The sequence below is a fragment of the Mobula birostris genome, chromosome 9 (assembly GCF_030028105.1).
Source record: "Mobula birostris isolate sMobBir1 chromosome 9, sMobBir1.hap1, whole genome shotgun sequence".
Lineage (NCBI taxonomy): Eukaryota > Metazoa > Chordata > Chondrichthyes > Myliobatiformes > Myliobatidae > Mobula > Mobula birostris.
Genome location: NC_092378.1, coordinates 88,897,299 through 88,914,368, shown reverse-complemented (window position 1 = coordinate 88,914,368; position 17,070 = coordinate 88,897,299). Strand labels below are relative to the sequence as shown.

The 17,070-nt window shown below is 41.3% G+C and overlaps 1 protein-coding gene across 2 annotated transcripts in view; it reads right to left on the bottom strand.

The window, feature by feature from the left end:
- Positions 1-2,481: 2,481 nt before the first annotated feature.
- mad1l1 (mitotic arrest deficient 1 like 1) overlaps positions 2,482-17,070 on the bottom strand; it is a 1,104,775-nt gene continuing 1,090,186 nt past the window's right edge. For both annotated transcript variants that reach the window (XM_072268390.1, XM_072268391.1), the window contains one exon: positions 2,482-4,485. In XM_072268390.1, the coding sequence (XP_072124491.1) occupies positions 4,327-4,485 (159 nt within the window). In that variant the 3' untranslated portion in view covers positions 2,482-4,326. The remainder of the gene's footprint in view (positions 4,486-17,070) is intronic.

Sequence of the window (17,070 nt, the reverse complement as noted above, 5' to 3'; positions counted from 1 at the left end):
AGTCAACTAATTATATTTCCCTACTCCCACTTCCGCTAATAAATCTCATCTCTCCCATTATGTCTATAGATAAGCCTTAAGTTGACATCTGTTCAGTTTCATTATTGTCAGTACCTTTTTTAATCTCTTCAAAATCAGCACGAGAGTGTTTCCTACCTGGTATCTGCTGCAGCAGCTGTTCTGTGGATGAGCATGAAGAACCACATGGTGGCAGATAAAAACTTCAAGCATTCTCTGAGGAATCAGACACATTTCTTTATGGAGGGGTTCGATAAGGCAGATGCAAAATGGATGTTTCCACCTTTGACTGACTCCAAAACGAGGCAACATGAAATAGATGATTTTAAAAAAACCGTGCCCGGAAACTGGATCACATTACACTGATATTGTTAGCTTTGCTTGACTGAATATGAGATTAACATGGAGTAAATATCGTTTGTGACCATTTCTGAGTTGAATTATAGAAACATAGAAAACATACAGCACAATACAGGCCCTTTGGCCCACAAAGCTGTGCCGAACATGTCCCTACCTTAGAACTACCTAGGCTTTACCCATAGCCCTCTATTTTTCTAAGCTCCATGTACCCATCCAGGAGTCTCTTATTGTTTCTGCCTCCACCACCATCGCCGGCAGCCCATTCCATGCACTCACCACTCTCTGTGTATAAAAAAAAAGACTTGCCCCAACATCTCCTCTGTACCTAATTCCAAGCACCTTAAAACTATGCCCTCTCAGCCTAGCTATTTCAGCCCTGGGGAAAAGCCTCTGACTATCCACACAATCAATGCCTCTCATTATCTTGAATTATGCTAATTATGAAATCATATGGACACTGCTGTTGTCCCTTGTAATTGTAATGTGAGTTCTGTATCAAGGCTGCACGAATTGATATTGCTCCCTGTGCAATGCATTGCCCTGGCGTTTGAAGCAAATAGACTTGGGAATACCCTGTGCAGAGCACTCCTGGGAGAACGAGCTCTCAATCCTGCAGTTTCAGATAAAAGATCCGCAGGTTCAAAGTTCAAAAGTTAAAGTAATTTTATTATCAAAGTATGTATATATTACCATATACAACCTTGAGATTCATGTACAGGAAAAAATAAATTAAATAGAACTATGAAAAACTAAACATAAACAGACAAAACCTGACAAGCAAGCAATATGCAAAAGAAGAAAAATTATGCCAATAAAATTTCACTTTATCTCCTTGCCTGCCCATCGCCTCCCTCTGGTGCTCCTCCCCACTTTTCTTTCTTCCGTGGCCCTCTGATCTCTCCTATTAGATTCCCCCTTCCCCTTCTCCAATCAACTTCCCAGCTCTTTACTTCGCCCTCCCCTACCTAGTTTCACCCATCACCTGTTATTTATTTCTCTCTCCTCTCCCCTACCTTTTAATTCTACTCCTCATTTTTATTCTCCAGTCCTGCTGAAGTGCTTCAGCCCGAAATATCAACTGTACTCTTTTCTATAGATGCCACCTGGCCTGCTGAGTTCCTCCAGCATTTTGTGTGTGTTGCTCAGATTTCCAGCAGCTGCAGATTTTCTCTTGTTTGTAATACTGAAAACATAATCATTTTCTGTTCCTGGGTGTTGTTGTGTTGGAGGCCTGAATATACACAACAATATATCAGATGGATCAAACTGTTCCTGTCCTGTGTTGTAGATAATGTATGGAACTTGAACAAACCATCAAGCAGACGCAGAACTGGATTAGTCTTCCTGGCAGTCAGCATAATGATCAGAAATTAGGCAATTTCCATTATGTACAAAGTAACACCTGTTTGGTATCCATTTATCACTGCATTGATAAGGCTGCTGTTTGCTTTTGCAATAGTTTTCTCTCCTCCTGTCACTGGTGTTGTGAAACCTCCCTGCCTGTGGCTGTGGGCCAATGTACACACAATAAGCTCCAGAGTCTCGCTAGTGCTGTCTGAAGCCAGCTGGGGGGGGGGGGTAGAGGTAGTTTACTCAGTCACTCAGGGCCACATCCACAGCTCCTCTCACCACCACTGGACATCCCAGAACAGATTGCAGCCAATAAGATTAGGCAATGGTGCAGAGCAAAAGGTTGGGGGGTGGGGAGAACAATTCATGCACAGCAAGCTCCCATAAACAACAGGGCTACTGCCACTGGAACTCATGCATGAAAAGGGTGGGATGAGTTCTACAGAGGACTCACAGGTCACCACCCATGTACCAGAGCAGCACCTCCTCTGACTGCCGCAGTGTCTTAACCAGGTTTCCGTCAGATATTGTCAAACTTACCTGGTAACCAGAAGCAAAACCCTTTAAGATAACTCATAAAAGTAAAAAAAACACATCAGCAGTTTGCATGTTCTGTGTCGGGGAAGCCAGGTCACTACAGCCATAAGCAGAAGTTAATCATCAGTTCAATCCTGTTAATTAAAAATGCAATAACTCATTCATTTGTAATCTTTCAATGTTGTAGCTCGACTTAAATTAGAGAGTAATTCAACATTTCCATCTTCCACATCTTTATTTGCCACAAATCAATCCTCCCAAAAATAACAACATTGTTACATTTATAATGTGTGGTCTTCATCGTACAGACAGATTCATTCAGTTCTTGTACAAAGCAGACATACAATGAGTTACAAACTTATGCATAATATTACTCCCTTTAATCAATCCTCTGGTCACTTAGTTTGCCTATTGCAGACAAGACAATAAGAATCTTTGAATCAGTAAGAAATGAGGGGAAAGATTTCACTTGATCATTGTTCAAAAACATAATGAAATGGCACAAGACCAGTTGCTGAACCAGGATGCTAAGAGTGCTTCTTTATCCCCGTGTGGTTGCTGACATTCATATAGCTGGAGGAGAAAACTATTAAAAAAACCTTTAGCACATTGTTGCCTAAAACTAAACATCAGCAGTTAATAAAGTCACTGAGACCTGATGCATAATCTAGATTCTAAATCATTGCAGTACAAAGAAAAAAAGCACTGTTACCAATGTCTCTCCCTCTTTCCCTTGTCCACTCATCTCTCCTGGCTCCACTCTATTTTCCCCTCCCCTCCCTCCAGCCCAAACATGAAGTCTCTCTTTAGCTGAAATATGCACAGTGTAACAAGAAGCTTTTGCTAATTATGATCAACCGGTGTCATAGCTTTTGTAAATTCCTAACTTTGATTTCAATATTCTCTGCGTGTTGTCACTCCAAGAACGGTGGTTTGTATCTTCCTGGGAGCAGTTCCACATTATAGATCACCTGTCCACATGGAGACTGACAAAGACGAGTCAGAGAGAGAGAGGGAGGGAGGGGGGCGGGGAACGAGAGGGAGAGGAAGGAGGAGGGGAGAGAGTTGGGGGGGAGGAGGAAAGGGGAGGGGGAGGAGGAGGGGAGGGAAGAGGAGGGGAGAGATAGGGGAGGGAGGAGGAAGAGAGGAAGGAGGAGGAGTTGAGAGAGGGGAAGGGAGAGAAGAAGAAGAAACTGGGAGGGATTGAGGGGAGGAGTGGGAGAGAGGGGGGAGAGAGAAGGAAAGAGAAAGAGGGAGAAAGAAGGGAAATCTGCAGAGAGGGAGAGATGGGAATGAGAGGAGAAGAGAGAGAGGGAAAATAGAGTGTGCGCTACGGAGAGGTAGAGAACGAGTGAATCAGAAAGAGACACCTGCAGTGTGAGAAATACAGAAAGAAGTACAGAGACAGGGAATCGCACTTGTCTCTGCACAGGACTGACCTATCTACATTTCCTGCATTATGCTCAGCCTCTGTACGTAATTCTGAGCTATCGGCTGCTGTGACTGGATATCTTTAACCCATCATACACTACAGAACTATCAGTAGAAGTAAGAGGGAGTGCAGCAAGTAAATCCTGATGGATGTTTTGTGGGTAAGAATTTATATCAATAACAGGATGCCTGGATTTGCACTGGGATTTTTGCCAAAGACAGCAGGTTAGCTTAATTCCACTTGTATTTTATGTCAACTGGCGAGAACAGTTTCATCATTTCTTAATCATGTCCTTCACCTCAAAGTCCCTCCACCTGAATAGCCAGCATTTGCCTGGCTCCCTGCAGGAGAAGGAGACTCCTGAAGGCAGCACTGATAGTGGCAGCTGCCAAGTTCATGCTCTGTTCACTCTCCTTTCCAGCTGCCAGGAGATGAACGAAGGCAAAGAAATTAATTAAATCCACAACTAAAGCAGAAATAAATGTTTGCAAAACATATTAAGCAAACGTCCCATCACAGATCTACTAAATGTTGAACTAGTCTCTAATTATCACTTCTAAAATAAGCTTTCTTGCAGTATAACAAAATACATAAAACGGTTTCTTCAGTGACACAGATTTCCTCCTCCACTACGCACAGGTCTGGCGACTGAAGAGGTCAAGGGTGATGGCACTGAGGAATGCTGGGATGCTGTTCTGATGATGCAGGTGAAGGTTGATCAGGTCGGTGAGTGAGCGGGAGAAGTCCGTCTCCAACAGTTGCATCTTTGCTCCAAGACTATTGGCAGCCTGCAAGAAAGAGGAATATAATTCAGCCATTGACAGTATAAACAGCACTAAGTTTAAGCCAGTTTCCTGCCCTGTTTCATTCATTGTTTCCTTCTCTTAGTTTATATCAGTCTCAGTCCACTGTTCAATCCACATGCACAAATACAGTCTCCTTAAACAACAAGCTCCTGTTTAAAAAGATTTAGAACTTTAATGGAAACCAGTCCAGATCTGCAGCACACTACTTACTCTGAATATCACACCCAAAAACTGAGGGCATTCATAGATCTTTGCTGTGTGTCTTGATCAATATCATTTTAGATAAACAATTACATTAATAAAACCTGATTGGTTGTTCTCCAGACATTTGTTTGACAGTATCTCCATCAAATGCCAATCTATCTTCGGACCAGTAATTACTGCAAGTCTGAGATCTGTACAAAGGCAGCTGTGGGACAGTGCCTGGAGCTTCAAACTACCCTTTTGCTCTGATTCCATGGCCTTCATTTGTCACTGCAAAAGTGGAATTGCCACGTTCAGTATTCTCTCATTGATGGCCCCTAGACCGTAAGATGTCACAGTCCTGAACTTGAGTCATGAGCTTCTTCTTGCAGACATTTCTCTAAAATCTTGGGAAATACCACTTAATGAGATACCAATTAGTGTTGAGAAGGTAGTGGTAAGGGATTAATAATCAGGAAGTAACACCTTTCTCCTTCAATCATGAGACATAATAAGTGTGCACAGAGACAGCCACTGTTGCCAATATCATTCATGACACGTCCCCTCAGCGGTGTATGGGTTTCTATATGTACAACCCTTTGAACTACTCACACTTTGTGTGAGTTCTGCAAGTCTTATGTGAATTGGTTTGTACACTATTCCACATTTAGAACTCACTGGGAACAAGTAGTTTACAATGGCAATGAATTACAACCATCAACAACACAGTCACTGAGCACCGAATGGTGACATGACTGCATTGGAAGGGTAGATCTGAGAAACATGACATGGCATAGCAAGTCTGATGAAAAGGCAACCATGTGGAGGATAGGAGAGGTAGGATCAGAGGATATGCCAGAACAAAGTGACAGCTCAGTTCCAAAGAGGTGAAATTGAGAACATTAGCGGTTAGGACAAAGAGAAGAAATGCTTCTGCTTGCAAGCAGAAAGAATGGAGATGTTCTTCAGAAGTCCAAGGTAAAAATATTCAAAATGCAGCCAACTGCAAATGTTAGGAAACATTCATATTGATACTTACGTCCGCAAAGATATTCGTGTTTTATTTGAAGCAGGAACAGACTAACTGAGAAAAACAATTTAATCCTGTGCCAGAGATTGTTGTATCATTGCCAGAGTCAGGAGAAGAATCAAAAGGTGAATTATTATCTGAATGGAAAGAGACTGCAAAAAGATGAAGTTTGCAGGCAGGTCCAACAAGTAAAGGTGAAAGGGCTTGGATTTTACAAGTAGGGAGGTTTTGCTTCAGGGTGCTTGGTCAAACATGGAATAATGTGCCTAGTTTCCTTAACAAATAAAATATATGGCAGTCCTGGAGGCAGTCCAAAGAAGATTCACCAGGCTAATTCCTGGGATGAAAAGGCGGTGTGATCGAGAGAGGCCAGACAGCTTGGGTTTTTAATCTCAGGATTTAGAAGAATGACAGGTGATCCTAAGGGGGTTTGCCAGGGTAGATATTTTATTTTCAGCGATGGGAGAGTCTTAAGCAAGGAAACGTTGCTTCTAAAAAAGGGATCAGTTATTTTAAACAGAGGTGCATTTAAATTTCTTCACTCAGAGGCCATCAAAGTGGTGGATGCCAGATCATTAAATATATTTAAGGTGGAGATAAATGAATATTTGAAAGATTAAGTAACAATGGGTTATGGGAAGCTAGCACAGAAGAGGAGATGTGGCCCGTTGCAGATGATACTTAATGGCAGTTCTGGCTAGAGAGGTCTGGTGACCTACTCCTGCTCTTACCTTCTTGTGCTCTTGTGTTATAAAGTTTGAAGATAGTAACCAGATGTGATGAGAGGCCATTAGTCACGATATTGTCACTCTAATAAATCTGTAGAAGCATTGTAACTTTGGTGACTGTTCACTGCAAGGTAAGATTGCAGTGGATTAAATCACTGGTCCTCAACCACCGGGCCGCAAAGCATGTGCTACCGGGCCGCGAGGAAACGATATGAGTCAGCTGCAACTTTCCTCATTCCCTGTCATGCACTGTTGAACTTGAACATAGGGTTACCCACTGTCCCATATTAGCCAGGACATCCCATATATTGGGCTAAATTGGTTTGTCCCATATGGGACCGCCCTTGTCCCGTATTTCCCCTGCTAAGGTAGAGCGTTCCTATGAAATCTTTCATGCCGAAATGGTGTAAAGCGAGGAAGCGATTACCACTAATTTATATGGGAAAAATTTTTGAGCATTCCCAGACCCAAAAAATAACCTAACAAGTCATACCAAATAACCCACATAAAACCTAAAATGACTCTAACATATAGTAAAAGCAGGAATGATATGATAAATACACAGCCTATATTAAGTAGAAATAATGTACAGTGTAGTCGGGAAGATTAAGCCAAAACTGATTTGTGGGAAAAAAATCAGCACCTACACGCATGCATACACAGGTGCCTGCACAAGGCTTCATGGTCATGGTAGTCTTTCTCGGGGTAAACGCAAGTGTCCCGTCAACAGACACAAAAAATGCTGGTGTATGCAGCAGGCCAGGCAGCATCTATAGGAAGAGGTACAGTCGACGTTTCGGGCCGGGACCCTTCGTCAGGATTTGACTACTACTTTTGTCCCTTATTTGGGAGTGAGAAAGTTGGCAACCCTAACTGTAAAAGACATGTTCAGGAGAGTTTAACCCTACTTGAACACCCCGCCCCCCCACCCCCCGGTCAGCCGGTCTGCAAGAATATTGTCAATATTAAACTGGTCCGCAGTGCAAAAAAGGTTGGGGACCCCTGGATTAAATGATACGCACTGGGAATGTTCCATTAGATTGGAACATAGAAAATGTAACCCTCTTATTCAAATCAGGAGGAAGACAAAAAGAGCAAGAAACTAAAAGTCAGTTAACTTTAACATCTGTCCGGGGGGGGGGGGGGAGAGTTAACTAAAGTTAGTCATTACAACAGGGTAAAGACAACATGGATTTGCAAAAGAGAAATCAAGTTGACCAATTTATTGGAGAGTTTTTGATGAAATAGCATGAAAAGAACGTTGTATTTGTTGGAGATCAATTATTCAGTCCAGGACATGGTATAGGACTTCTTCAGGGCTGTGCCGTACATCCAGTCCGCTCAGGTAGCTTCGCTAAAGACCTTCGCGTAATTATGCATTTGGAAATGTTCGCTGATGATGTTGCATAATATACTCAACTTTACTTACTTCTCCTTGGATAACAAAGCAGTTGCTGCCTGCGTGCTACAAGACTGGATAACAAACAGGCAAGACTAGAATATGGCAGCTAACATGTGTGCCATGTGTGAATCTGTGGAGGCAAAGGAACAGCTGACAAAATAGCCTCAAAATTGAGGGGTAACCTTTTAGGACAGAGTAAGGAGAATATTTTTTACCCAGAGGGTAGTGAATCTGTGGAATGCTGTGCCTCAGACTGCGGTGGAGGGCAAGTCCATAGGTATATTTAAAGTGGAAGTTGATAGTTTCCTGATCGGTCAGGGCATCAAAGGTAAGAAGGCAGGTGTATGGGATCTGGGAACAGCCATGATGGAGCGGTGGAGCAGTCCTGGTGGGCTGAACAGCCTAATTCTGCTCCCATGTCTTATGGTTATGTGTGCCAGACAAGACCATCTCCAACTAACCCCTTCCTGCAGATCTTCAACCCAAACTATTATTTTGAATTCTTTTTCACAACTGCAACCTGACCAGCTAAGTGTTTACATTTTCATTTCATATTTACAGCCTTTTTATCCTTGGGCTCACCTTTGACTAGAAACCTAACTGAACCGGCCACGTTAATACTTTTGCTACAAAAATCACATGACTCAGTTGGAGACACATGATGCTTTTATCTGGAGCAAAAAACAAACTGATGCAGAGTCTCAACTTGAAATGTCAGCTACTGTACTCCTTTGCTTTCACAGATTCCGCCTGACCTGCTGAGTTTCCTGCAGCAGTTTCTTTGTTGCAAGTCCTATTCACTGTAGTTAGGAGCGGATGAAATGTTCTGCATCTAAGTGTTTGTGTTTCCAGCAACACACAAGCTCAAAAGTACCTATTTCAAAGCAGTGTGTATCCATTCCTCCCGCTTTTGCTGCACCCATTAGCCTCCGGCAAAGTTCCAGAAGTTTGTTGGCGCACTAATGTTGTTTCATTCTTTAAGAAAGGTAGCAAAAATATGCTTGGGAATTGCAAGCTGGTGAGTTTAACCTCAGTTGTAGAGAAGTTACTGGATGGAATTTTGAGAGACAAGATCTACCATCACTTGGATACTGAAGGTCTGAGCAGGTATAGCCAGCGAGGTTTTGTGCATGGGAAATCATGTCTGATGAATCTTTTGGAGATTTTGAAAGAAGCAACTAAAGAGATAGATGAAGGTAGGACAGTGGATGTTATCTATATGGATTTCAGTAAGGCCTTTGACAAGGTCCTACAGGGCAGACTGATCTCGTAGGTTGGTTCACATGGGATTCGAGGGAACTACCAAGGTGGATTCAGAATTGTCTCAATGATAGGAAGCAGAGAGTGATGATTGAAGATCAGTTCTCCGATTGGTGGCTTGTGACTAGTGGAGTGCCCTAGGGGTCAATGTTGCGACCTCTGTTAGTCATTATTTACGTAAATGATATGGATATGAACATACACAGCACTATTAGCAAGCTTCTTGTTGATAGTGAAACAGGTTACAATGAATTGCAAAGAGAATATCAGTTAGAGAGATGTGCTGAGGAAGGACAAATGGATTTCAATTTAAGAACATAAGTGTGAAGTGATGCATTTTGTATGCCAGGGTAGGACTTATACAGTGAATGGCAGAGCACTGATGAGTGTTGTGGCATAGAGGTTCTGGGAGTACAAGTGCACAGTTCACTGAAAGTGGCTGCACAAGTAAGTTGGAGATCCAGTTTAGGAGTAAGGACATTATGCTGCAGTTATACAAGTTGTTTGTTATACAAGGCTGTTCTTGGAGTATTGTATGCAATTTTGGTCACCTTGCTATAGGAAAGACTGGAGAGGGTGTACAAAGATTTACAAGGATGCTCTCTGGTTTACAGGATTTGAGTTACAGGGGGAGGTTGGTCATGCTGGACCTTTACTCCCTAAAGCAAAGGAGTATGAGGGGGATGGCTTCGTAGACGTTTATAAAACCATGAGGGGCATTGATAAGTTAGATAGCCCAAGTCTTTTCCCTAGGGGTGCAGGGTCCAAAACTAGAGGGCACAGATATAAGAGGGAAGGCACTTTAAAGAGACCTGAGAGGTAACTTCTTCACACAGAGGATAATGAGTGCCTGGAATGAGCTACCAAAGGAAGTTGTCCAAGAGGGTATAACCACGACACTAGGAAAGGATTATGGACCAGACACAAGCAACTGGAACTTGCAGGGAGGATGCTATCGTCAGCATGGGCCAGCTGGGCTGAAGGGCCTGTCTTCTATGACACTTTCTGTAAGTTATCTAAAGCCTCAATGCACCCTGACATGGGAAGACAATTTGTTGCCATTACATGATTATCACTCGATCTAAATCATGAAACTCCACACGCACAGCACTGTGGGAGTTCCTTCAACATACTGCCTGCAGTGGCTGAAGAAGGTGGCAAATCATCATCATCTCATGGGCAGCCAGGGATGGACAATAAAAGTTGCTCTTACTGTTTAAATTAAATTAAAAACTTGCATCTTTACTGTTAGAAACCTGTCTGATACATAATCAAAAGTGAAAATGGATTTAAAATGTTTAGTTCAGAAAAGAAAATGTTAAAGTCATTTGGCACAGCACACAGCTTTCAGGATGGTTGCTGTGTTCAGAGATAGCAGTGGACTATCACATGAGTGGAAGGAGGGCACCAATTGAAAGTAAGGTGCAAACACAATAGCTAATAAACAGTAGACAGTGTTCATGTATTTACACCTGCAGATTGATTGATAATCCCAGCTACTGGCATTGTCACCTTTCTTATTTTGGGTTTTTTGATTTATTTTGTCATGTCAAATAAACCAGATAATTCCAAATTTGAAACTGGATGGAAACAGAGAGGTTGGGCAGGGACCTTTTATTGTGGCAAGAATTTTAAAAACATATTGTGTATTTCAACATGCTTTCAAGTGTAATAAGTTGTTTTTGATATGAATTTAAGTGTGGATCTTAATATCAATTCAACAATTTCAGATAAACTACTTGTCAGTGCCAGAATTTTCAAATTCTGATCCAAGGTAATCTTCCTTAACACAGTTTTCTCTCTCCATGGATACTGCCCGATTTACTGGGCACTTCCAGTATCTGTTGTGTTCTAATTCTTACAGTTCCAGCATATCGTGCTGTTTCTCTCTCAACTAGACCAGCTACAAAAACATCATATTACCTTGGTTTCCACTCTATGCTGTATTGTCTCCCACCACTTCCCACTCACCCAGCAACCTCTTCTGCAACATTTGCTTTCTCACTTATCCAGTTCTGATGAAAGCTTACCAACCTGACTAAGGTTTTATTTCCAAATTTCCAGCAGTTGCAGATACAAATTGTAGCTTAGGTGTTGGTTAAAGGCATAGTAGAAAATCTCCACTCTGAATAGAAACACGAGTCTCAATTTTGAGCGAAACGATCAACCTCTACCCTTGTGACTCTGAGAATGGAGTGTAGAGTCATAAAGATATATAGCATGAAGGTTGCCTTTCAGCCAAATTATTCATGCTGAGCAAGAAGTCTATCTAAGCTAATCCCATTTGCTTGCAACTGGACCATATCCCTCTAACTCTTTCCTATCCATGTACCTATCTAAATTTGTTTTAAAGGTTGTAATTGCACCTGCATCTACCATTTCTTCCGGCAGTTCCTTCCATGAACCCACTCCATTTCTGGCAAAACACTTGCTCCTCAGATCCCTCTTCCCTTAAACTTATGCCCCTAGGTTTAGACTCCCCTAAGATGGGAAGGCAGTGACTGTCTACCCTATTGTACCCTTGGTGATTTTGTGGAACATTGCCAATGTGTTGAGCTAACCCTTGGTATAAGTTTTGCTTTTTAGTTGGTGTAAATCCATTAACAATCAAATAAGTACTGTGTCAGCACATAGTGATGGATGGAAATGAAATTAAGAGCTGCATTTCATAAGCAAAATTGTTGCATATTTTACAAACTTCCAGTTAGTCCCCCGACAAAGAACCAGTTCAAAGCCCTTTTTTCTGCCTCCTGGTTTGTGATACATTGAAGCTCACTCACACAGTGACGGTCAGTTCCATTGAATAAAAGCTATCTTCAAATGACAGTCTTCAGTATTCCATTACTGCAATGAATTCATAATTCTACTCAAACAGCATGTAGTTCAACAAAGAAAACAAAATGATAAAGGGATAGAGCTCATTTTGGATTATTTTTTGCTGTTGAAATATTATACAAAGGGAGTAGTTATCAGCTCCCCACACTAGTCACCTGCCTATCACAGCTTGCTTTAAGGACATGAAAGCCATACTCTGGAGAACTGCCCTGATCTCTCTCTCTCTCCTGTAACCATCTGCAAGTGAACAATGATACAGGATATTAAGCACACAGATCTAGATTTTTCTTTTGCAGCCTTGTCTGATGAGCTGCTGCTAACTGAAAGTCCAAAGTTTACTGGTAGAAGGGAACTAAATGATTAAAACCTATTTAGACGTGTGGGAGATCAAAACCCAGTCCCTAATATATTGGATAAGGCCAGAACATGTCTAGATAATGGCAAGTTCATGGAATTTGGGATAAGAGACAGGGCATTTAGAGGAAAGGGAAAACAATTGATACACTGTTGAGATTAAAGGGATAGAGCGGTGATAAAACACTATGGAGCAAAAGCTGCATTAACTAGTTGGACTAAATGGACAGTTCCTATGCCTTAAATATTATGTAATTCAATGAAGTGTGTAATTTGTGGAATGAAACATGATGCATAATAGTTATAGAATATCAGAAAAATCCTATTAAAAAGTAATTTCATAGGGAGGGCCCCTCGCCTCCTCTGTTTAGCCACTCCAAGGGTTGTTTCACATCAAATACCATTGCAGCAATATGAAATACCAACTGTCTGGCTGCAGACTGAGGAGTGTAATGGAAAAATAAATTGCAATTTATTTTTCAAAATAGAAATTCCATTTTAGAACTTAATTATTCACCTCATAATACAGAGACATTTGTTCTGCAGCCTGCTTAGACACCAAATTGCTCATCCCTTCTGTGCTGAAAATGAGAATCCAGGCAAACTCTCCACATGAGGGAAATGTCACAGATTATTCTCAAGCAAGACAAGCCCATGCATATTCTAGATCATGGTTTATTTTCACCTGTTGTTGCTGTCTTTAAAACCTCTTCATCCTCTTATTGTTGTCTCTCTTTATCATCAAGTGAAGCTTGTAAGCACTGGTATGAAGACTGATGGGTTGATTCAAATAAGCAGCAGACGACACTCCATTACCAACTGAAGACCACAATTCCTGAGAGGTATGAGTGCCATCAGGACTACAACCCCCAGAATGCAATAGCACAACTCCAGCACAAGTCTCATCCAATGTCAAGCACATGTGATATTACTCAACATGTGGATATTTTAAATAAATGAACACAAAACAATGGGAGAGCACATGTCTATAATTTGGGTAATTTTAAAAAAGAAGTTTACCATGAACTTTTCAATTTACTTTGAGGTAATTTCAAAACAATGTAGCGAACCACCCAAATGAATGGTGCCAGCAGTTGTTTATCCATTACCAACCATCCAAGCAGTAACACAACTATGCCCTCGCCTCCTCAGCACATTCATTACTTCTGTTCCACCTCCACCCTAACACTGCCTTTACTCCTCACTTCACTCCCAGATTGTTTCCTTCTCCAGACTCAGCCCTATCATTGTCACTGCTCTCCACTTAAGCCCAAGAATTGCCTTTTGCATCAGCCCCTATTCTGCCTTTGCTTCGTATCTCTGGCTAAAATTGTTGGTACCTTCAGTTGCCTGATAATTGAAAATATCTCAGCACCTTGACACTGCTCACCTCCCCTGTCCCCACTTCATCACACCTTGGCTACAGGTAAGCAATGCCAAAGACATCTCGAGGTAGTGAACATGGTTGGAGCTGTGGTGTTGAAACTGCTGTGATTTAGCCTCTCATCCTCAAAGTGTGAGCTCCCTTCTATTCTTTACCTTTAACTTAATTCTGAGATCTAAGTAAATAGATGAAATACCCAGTGAGCTTCTGCAGTGTTTAATTTTGAGTATTATTCATGGCAAGCAGCATATTGAAATTTACTGTTTTACAGACAGGCTCTAATTGATTAGTGCACCACTAGAGTTGCAGCAGTTTTGATCCCCTTATTGTTTGTTAACTGATTACAGTAATTACAACTTTATTAAGTGTTATTAATTATTCATTGCACTCATATTGCAACTTCTTCTGATTAATTAGGTGTCAATAGTGGCCATTTAAAAATCCAATTCTGTACTGTGCACTGGAAGATGACTGCCTTGTGAGAAAACACGGAGGCAGAGTGGTGCCTGTGAACAGCTTCACCTATTGGACATCAACAGAGTGACCATCAACCCATTCACTCTGAGACTCAACACTTTTCTGCCAACATTGAATACTTCACCATGGGGGATTCAAAACACAGCAGGTTGCAGTTGTGTGGTTCAACAATGTTACGTGCACACCTGGGACTGGAATATTCATGATTCCCCGCTCATGGACTACACTATATTGTGCAGCAGTGTCCAAAGTGTTTCCACATAAGAATTAGTCTTGTAAAGAGCATAATCTTGCATTTAAATATGCATTTCAATTGCTCCTTTCACAAACTGATTTATAGTTAATAGAAGGTACATCCCACTTCCAGTATTACGATGTGGGGAATATGGAGGCTGATAAGTACAAAGCAAGATTCAATAAGTGGCCCCAAGAGAAATTATAACATAATCTGCTTTAGGTGTTGTTTTGGGGAAATATTATCTAGAATAATAGGGAGAGGTTCTCTGAAAAGTGCTGTAGAACCTTTATAATCAACAGTTGGGATCTTGTATGTATCATTCAACAGAACAGCATCAGCTTAATGTCACACCAGAGCTATTAATATAGATTGTGACTTCAGTAAAATGGAGTTGAATTATCTGAATTTCTTACACAAGGAGGAGAGTCTCCCATGGCTGGCAATTAGAAAGAATAATGAGCTAACCAATACCTACCCCCTTATTAGATGTCAATAGCAGACAATCAATAACGATAACAAAATGAAACATAAAATGCCAGAAATGCCCAGCAGCTCTGGAGAAACTGTGCACATAGAGAAGTGAATGTTTCAGGTCAATGGTCTTTCATCAGAAGTCACCAACTAGCAACATAAACTTTCTCTCTCCACAGGTGCCTCTAACTACTGAACATTTCCAGCATCCATATTATTTTGCCTTTGTAAAAGAAAAGACCAGCTAGGCTCTATTAACATGTGCTCCAGCATGAACTGAAGCCTGTAATTACATAATGCTGTTGGCTGAGGTTCTGGCGACGTGGTACTCCAGCAAGAGGTTGTGACTAAATCTGGATAAATACAGTGGCTTTGGTATGCATTTCGGGGAATGTCAAAATGTTCCAAGGTCAACAAAGAACTTCTGAAATATGAATGCTGTTGTAACTTAGGAAATGTAGCAGTGAAATTAACATAGAAGATCTCAAACAAGAATATGATGACAAAAGTTTTTTAATCCTTTTTAATGTTGAGGAATAACTTGGCTATAATTCACCTTCTTTTCTCTTTTAAACCCGGTGTTGCTGAATCTTTCACATCACCCCCAGGGGCCAAAATTAATGGCTGTTCTCAAGATGCCAGTTCAACAATACATCAATTTCTCACCATGGATTGGGAATGTTGGACTGGATTTTGTGCTCATGATATTCTAACACAGAAGCGAGTGCAAACCCCGCTCCCCGCCCCATCCCACCCTGTCACAACCAACACGAGACAGCGGAGAGGAGCTCAGTTGGAGAGCTGGTCAAGTAGACGTTATCTCTTCAGCAACCTCTCTCAGGTCTCTGGGACGTAGTCCATCTGGTCCAGGTGACTTATACACCTTAATACCTTTCAGTCTGCTTAGTACTTTTTCCTTTGTAATAGCAATGGCACTTACACCTGTTCCCTGACACTCGCAAATCTCTGGAACACTGCTAGTGTCTTCCACAGTGAAGACTGATGTAAAGTACTCATTAAGTTCATCCGCCATTTCTTTGTCCCCCATTACTACCTCAACAACATCATTTTCCAGTGGTCCAACATCAACTCTCACTTCCCTTTTACTCTTTATATTGTTATCATTCAATAGATTCCCTTTCTTGTGATCCAACATCAACCTGATTTTCCCAAACCCCCTGCATATTGAAGTCCCCCATTACAATTGTGACATTACCCTTATTACATGCTTTTCCAGCTCCCTTTGCAATTTCAACCCCACATCTTGGCTAATATTTGGAGGCCTATATATGATGCCCATAATGGGTGTTTTTACCCTTGCAGTTTCTTAACTCCACCCACAAAGATTCAACATTCTCTTACGCTATGTCACCTCTTTCTAAAGGTGTAATTCCATCTCTTACCAACAGAACCACGTCACCACCTATACCTTCCTGCTTGTCCTTTTGATACAAATTATATGCTATGATGTTAAGCTTCCAACTATGGCCTTCTTTCAGCCACAACTCAGTGATGCCTACAACATCATTCCGATCAATCTCTAATTGTGCCATGAGTTCATCTACCTTATTCTGAATGCTACATGCATTTAAATATAGCATATATACATATATTTTCAGCTACCACTGACTAAGTACCTGCAGATTGTCCCAGAACTCATGAAACATCTGACTAACCACCAAACATTTCACACTTAGAGGAAAGAACTTTCAGGTTGAGTCCTTGAGCAAAAACAGGTTGTGACAGTTGGAGGCTTGTCTCCTCTCCTCTGTGGCATGCGCTGTGATAAACTGCTCACTTTGCCATGCTCCACTGTATCTAATGCTTCGATTTAACGCAAAAAAAAAAACACTCAGCTGCAGGCACTTGGAAACTTTTGAAGATAAATATCTGAGAAGAAAGTTGTTTGTTTCCCTCTATAGTTCCTTACCATACTGTGATCCAGAAACTAATCAGCATTCAGATATAGTTTGATAAATTGTGAATACTTCTCTTTTGCCTGTGACAGAAGATTTTTCAACGTACAACAATAGAATGTGAGCAACAACCTCTACCTTTCCACATCAATGACAACAGTGTGAACACTTCTGGAAGTTCAGCCGATCTTCCAGCAGGATTTAGCACAACATGAATGCACTGTGGAGAAATAACTCATATTTGTTGGTAGGAATAAATACAAAGGCTGTGCAGATTCAGGAGAATCCA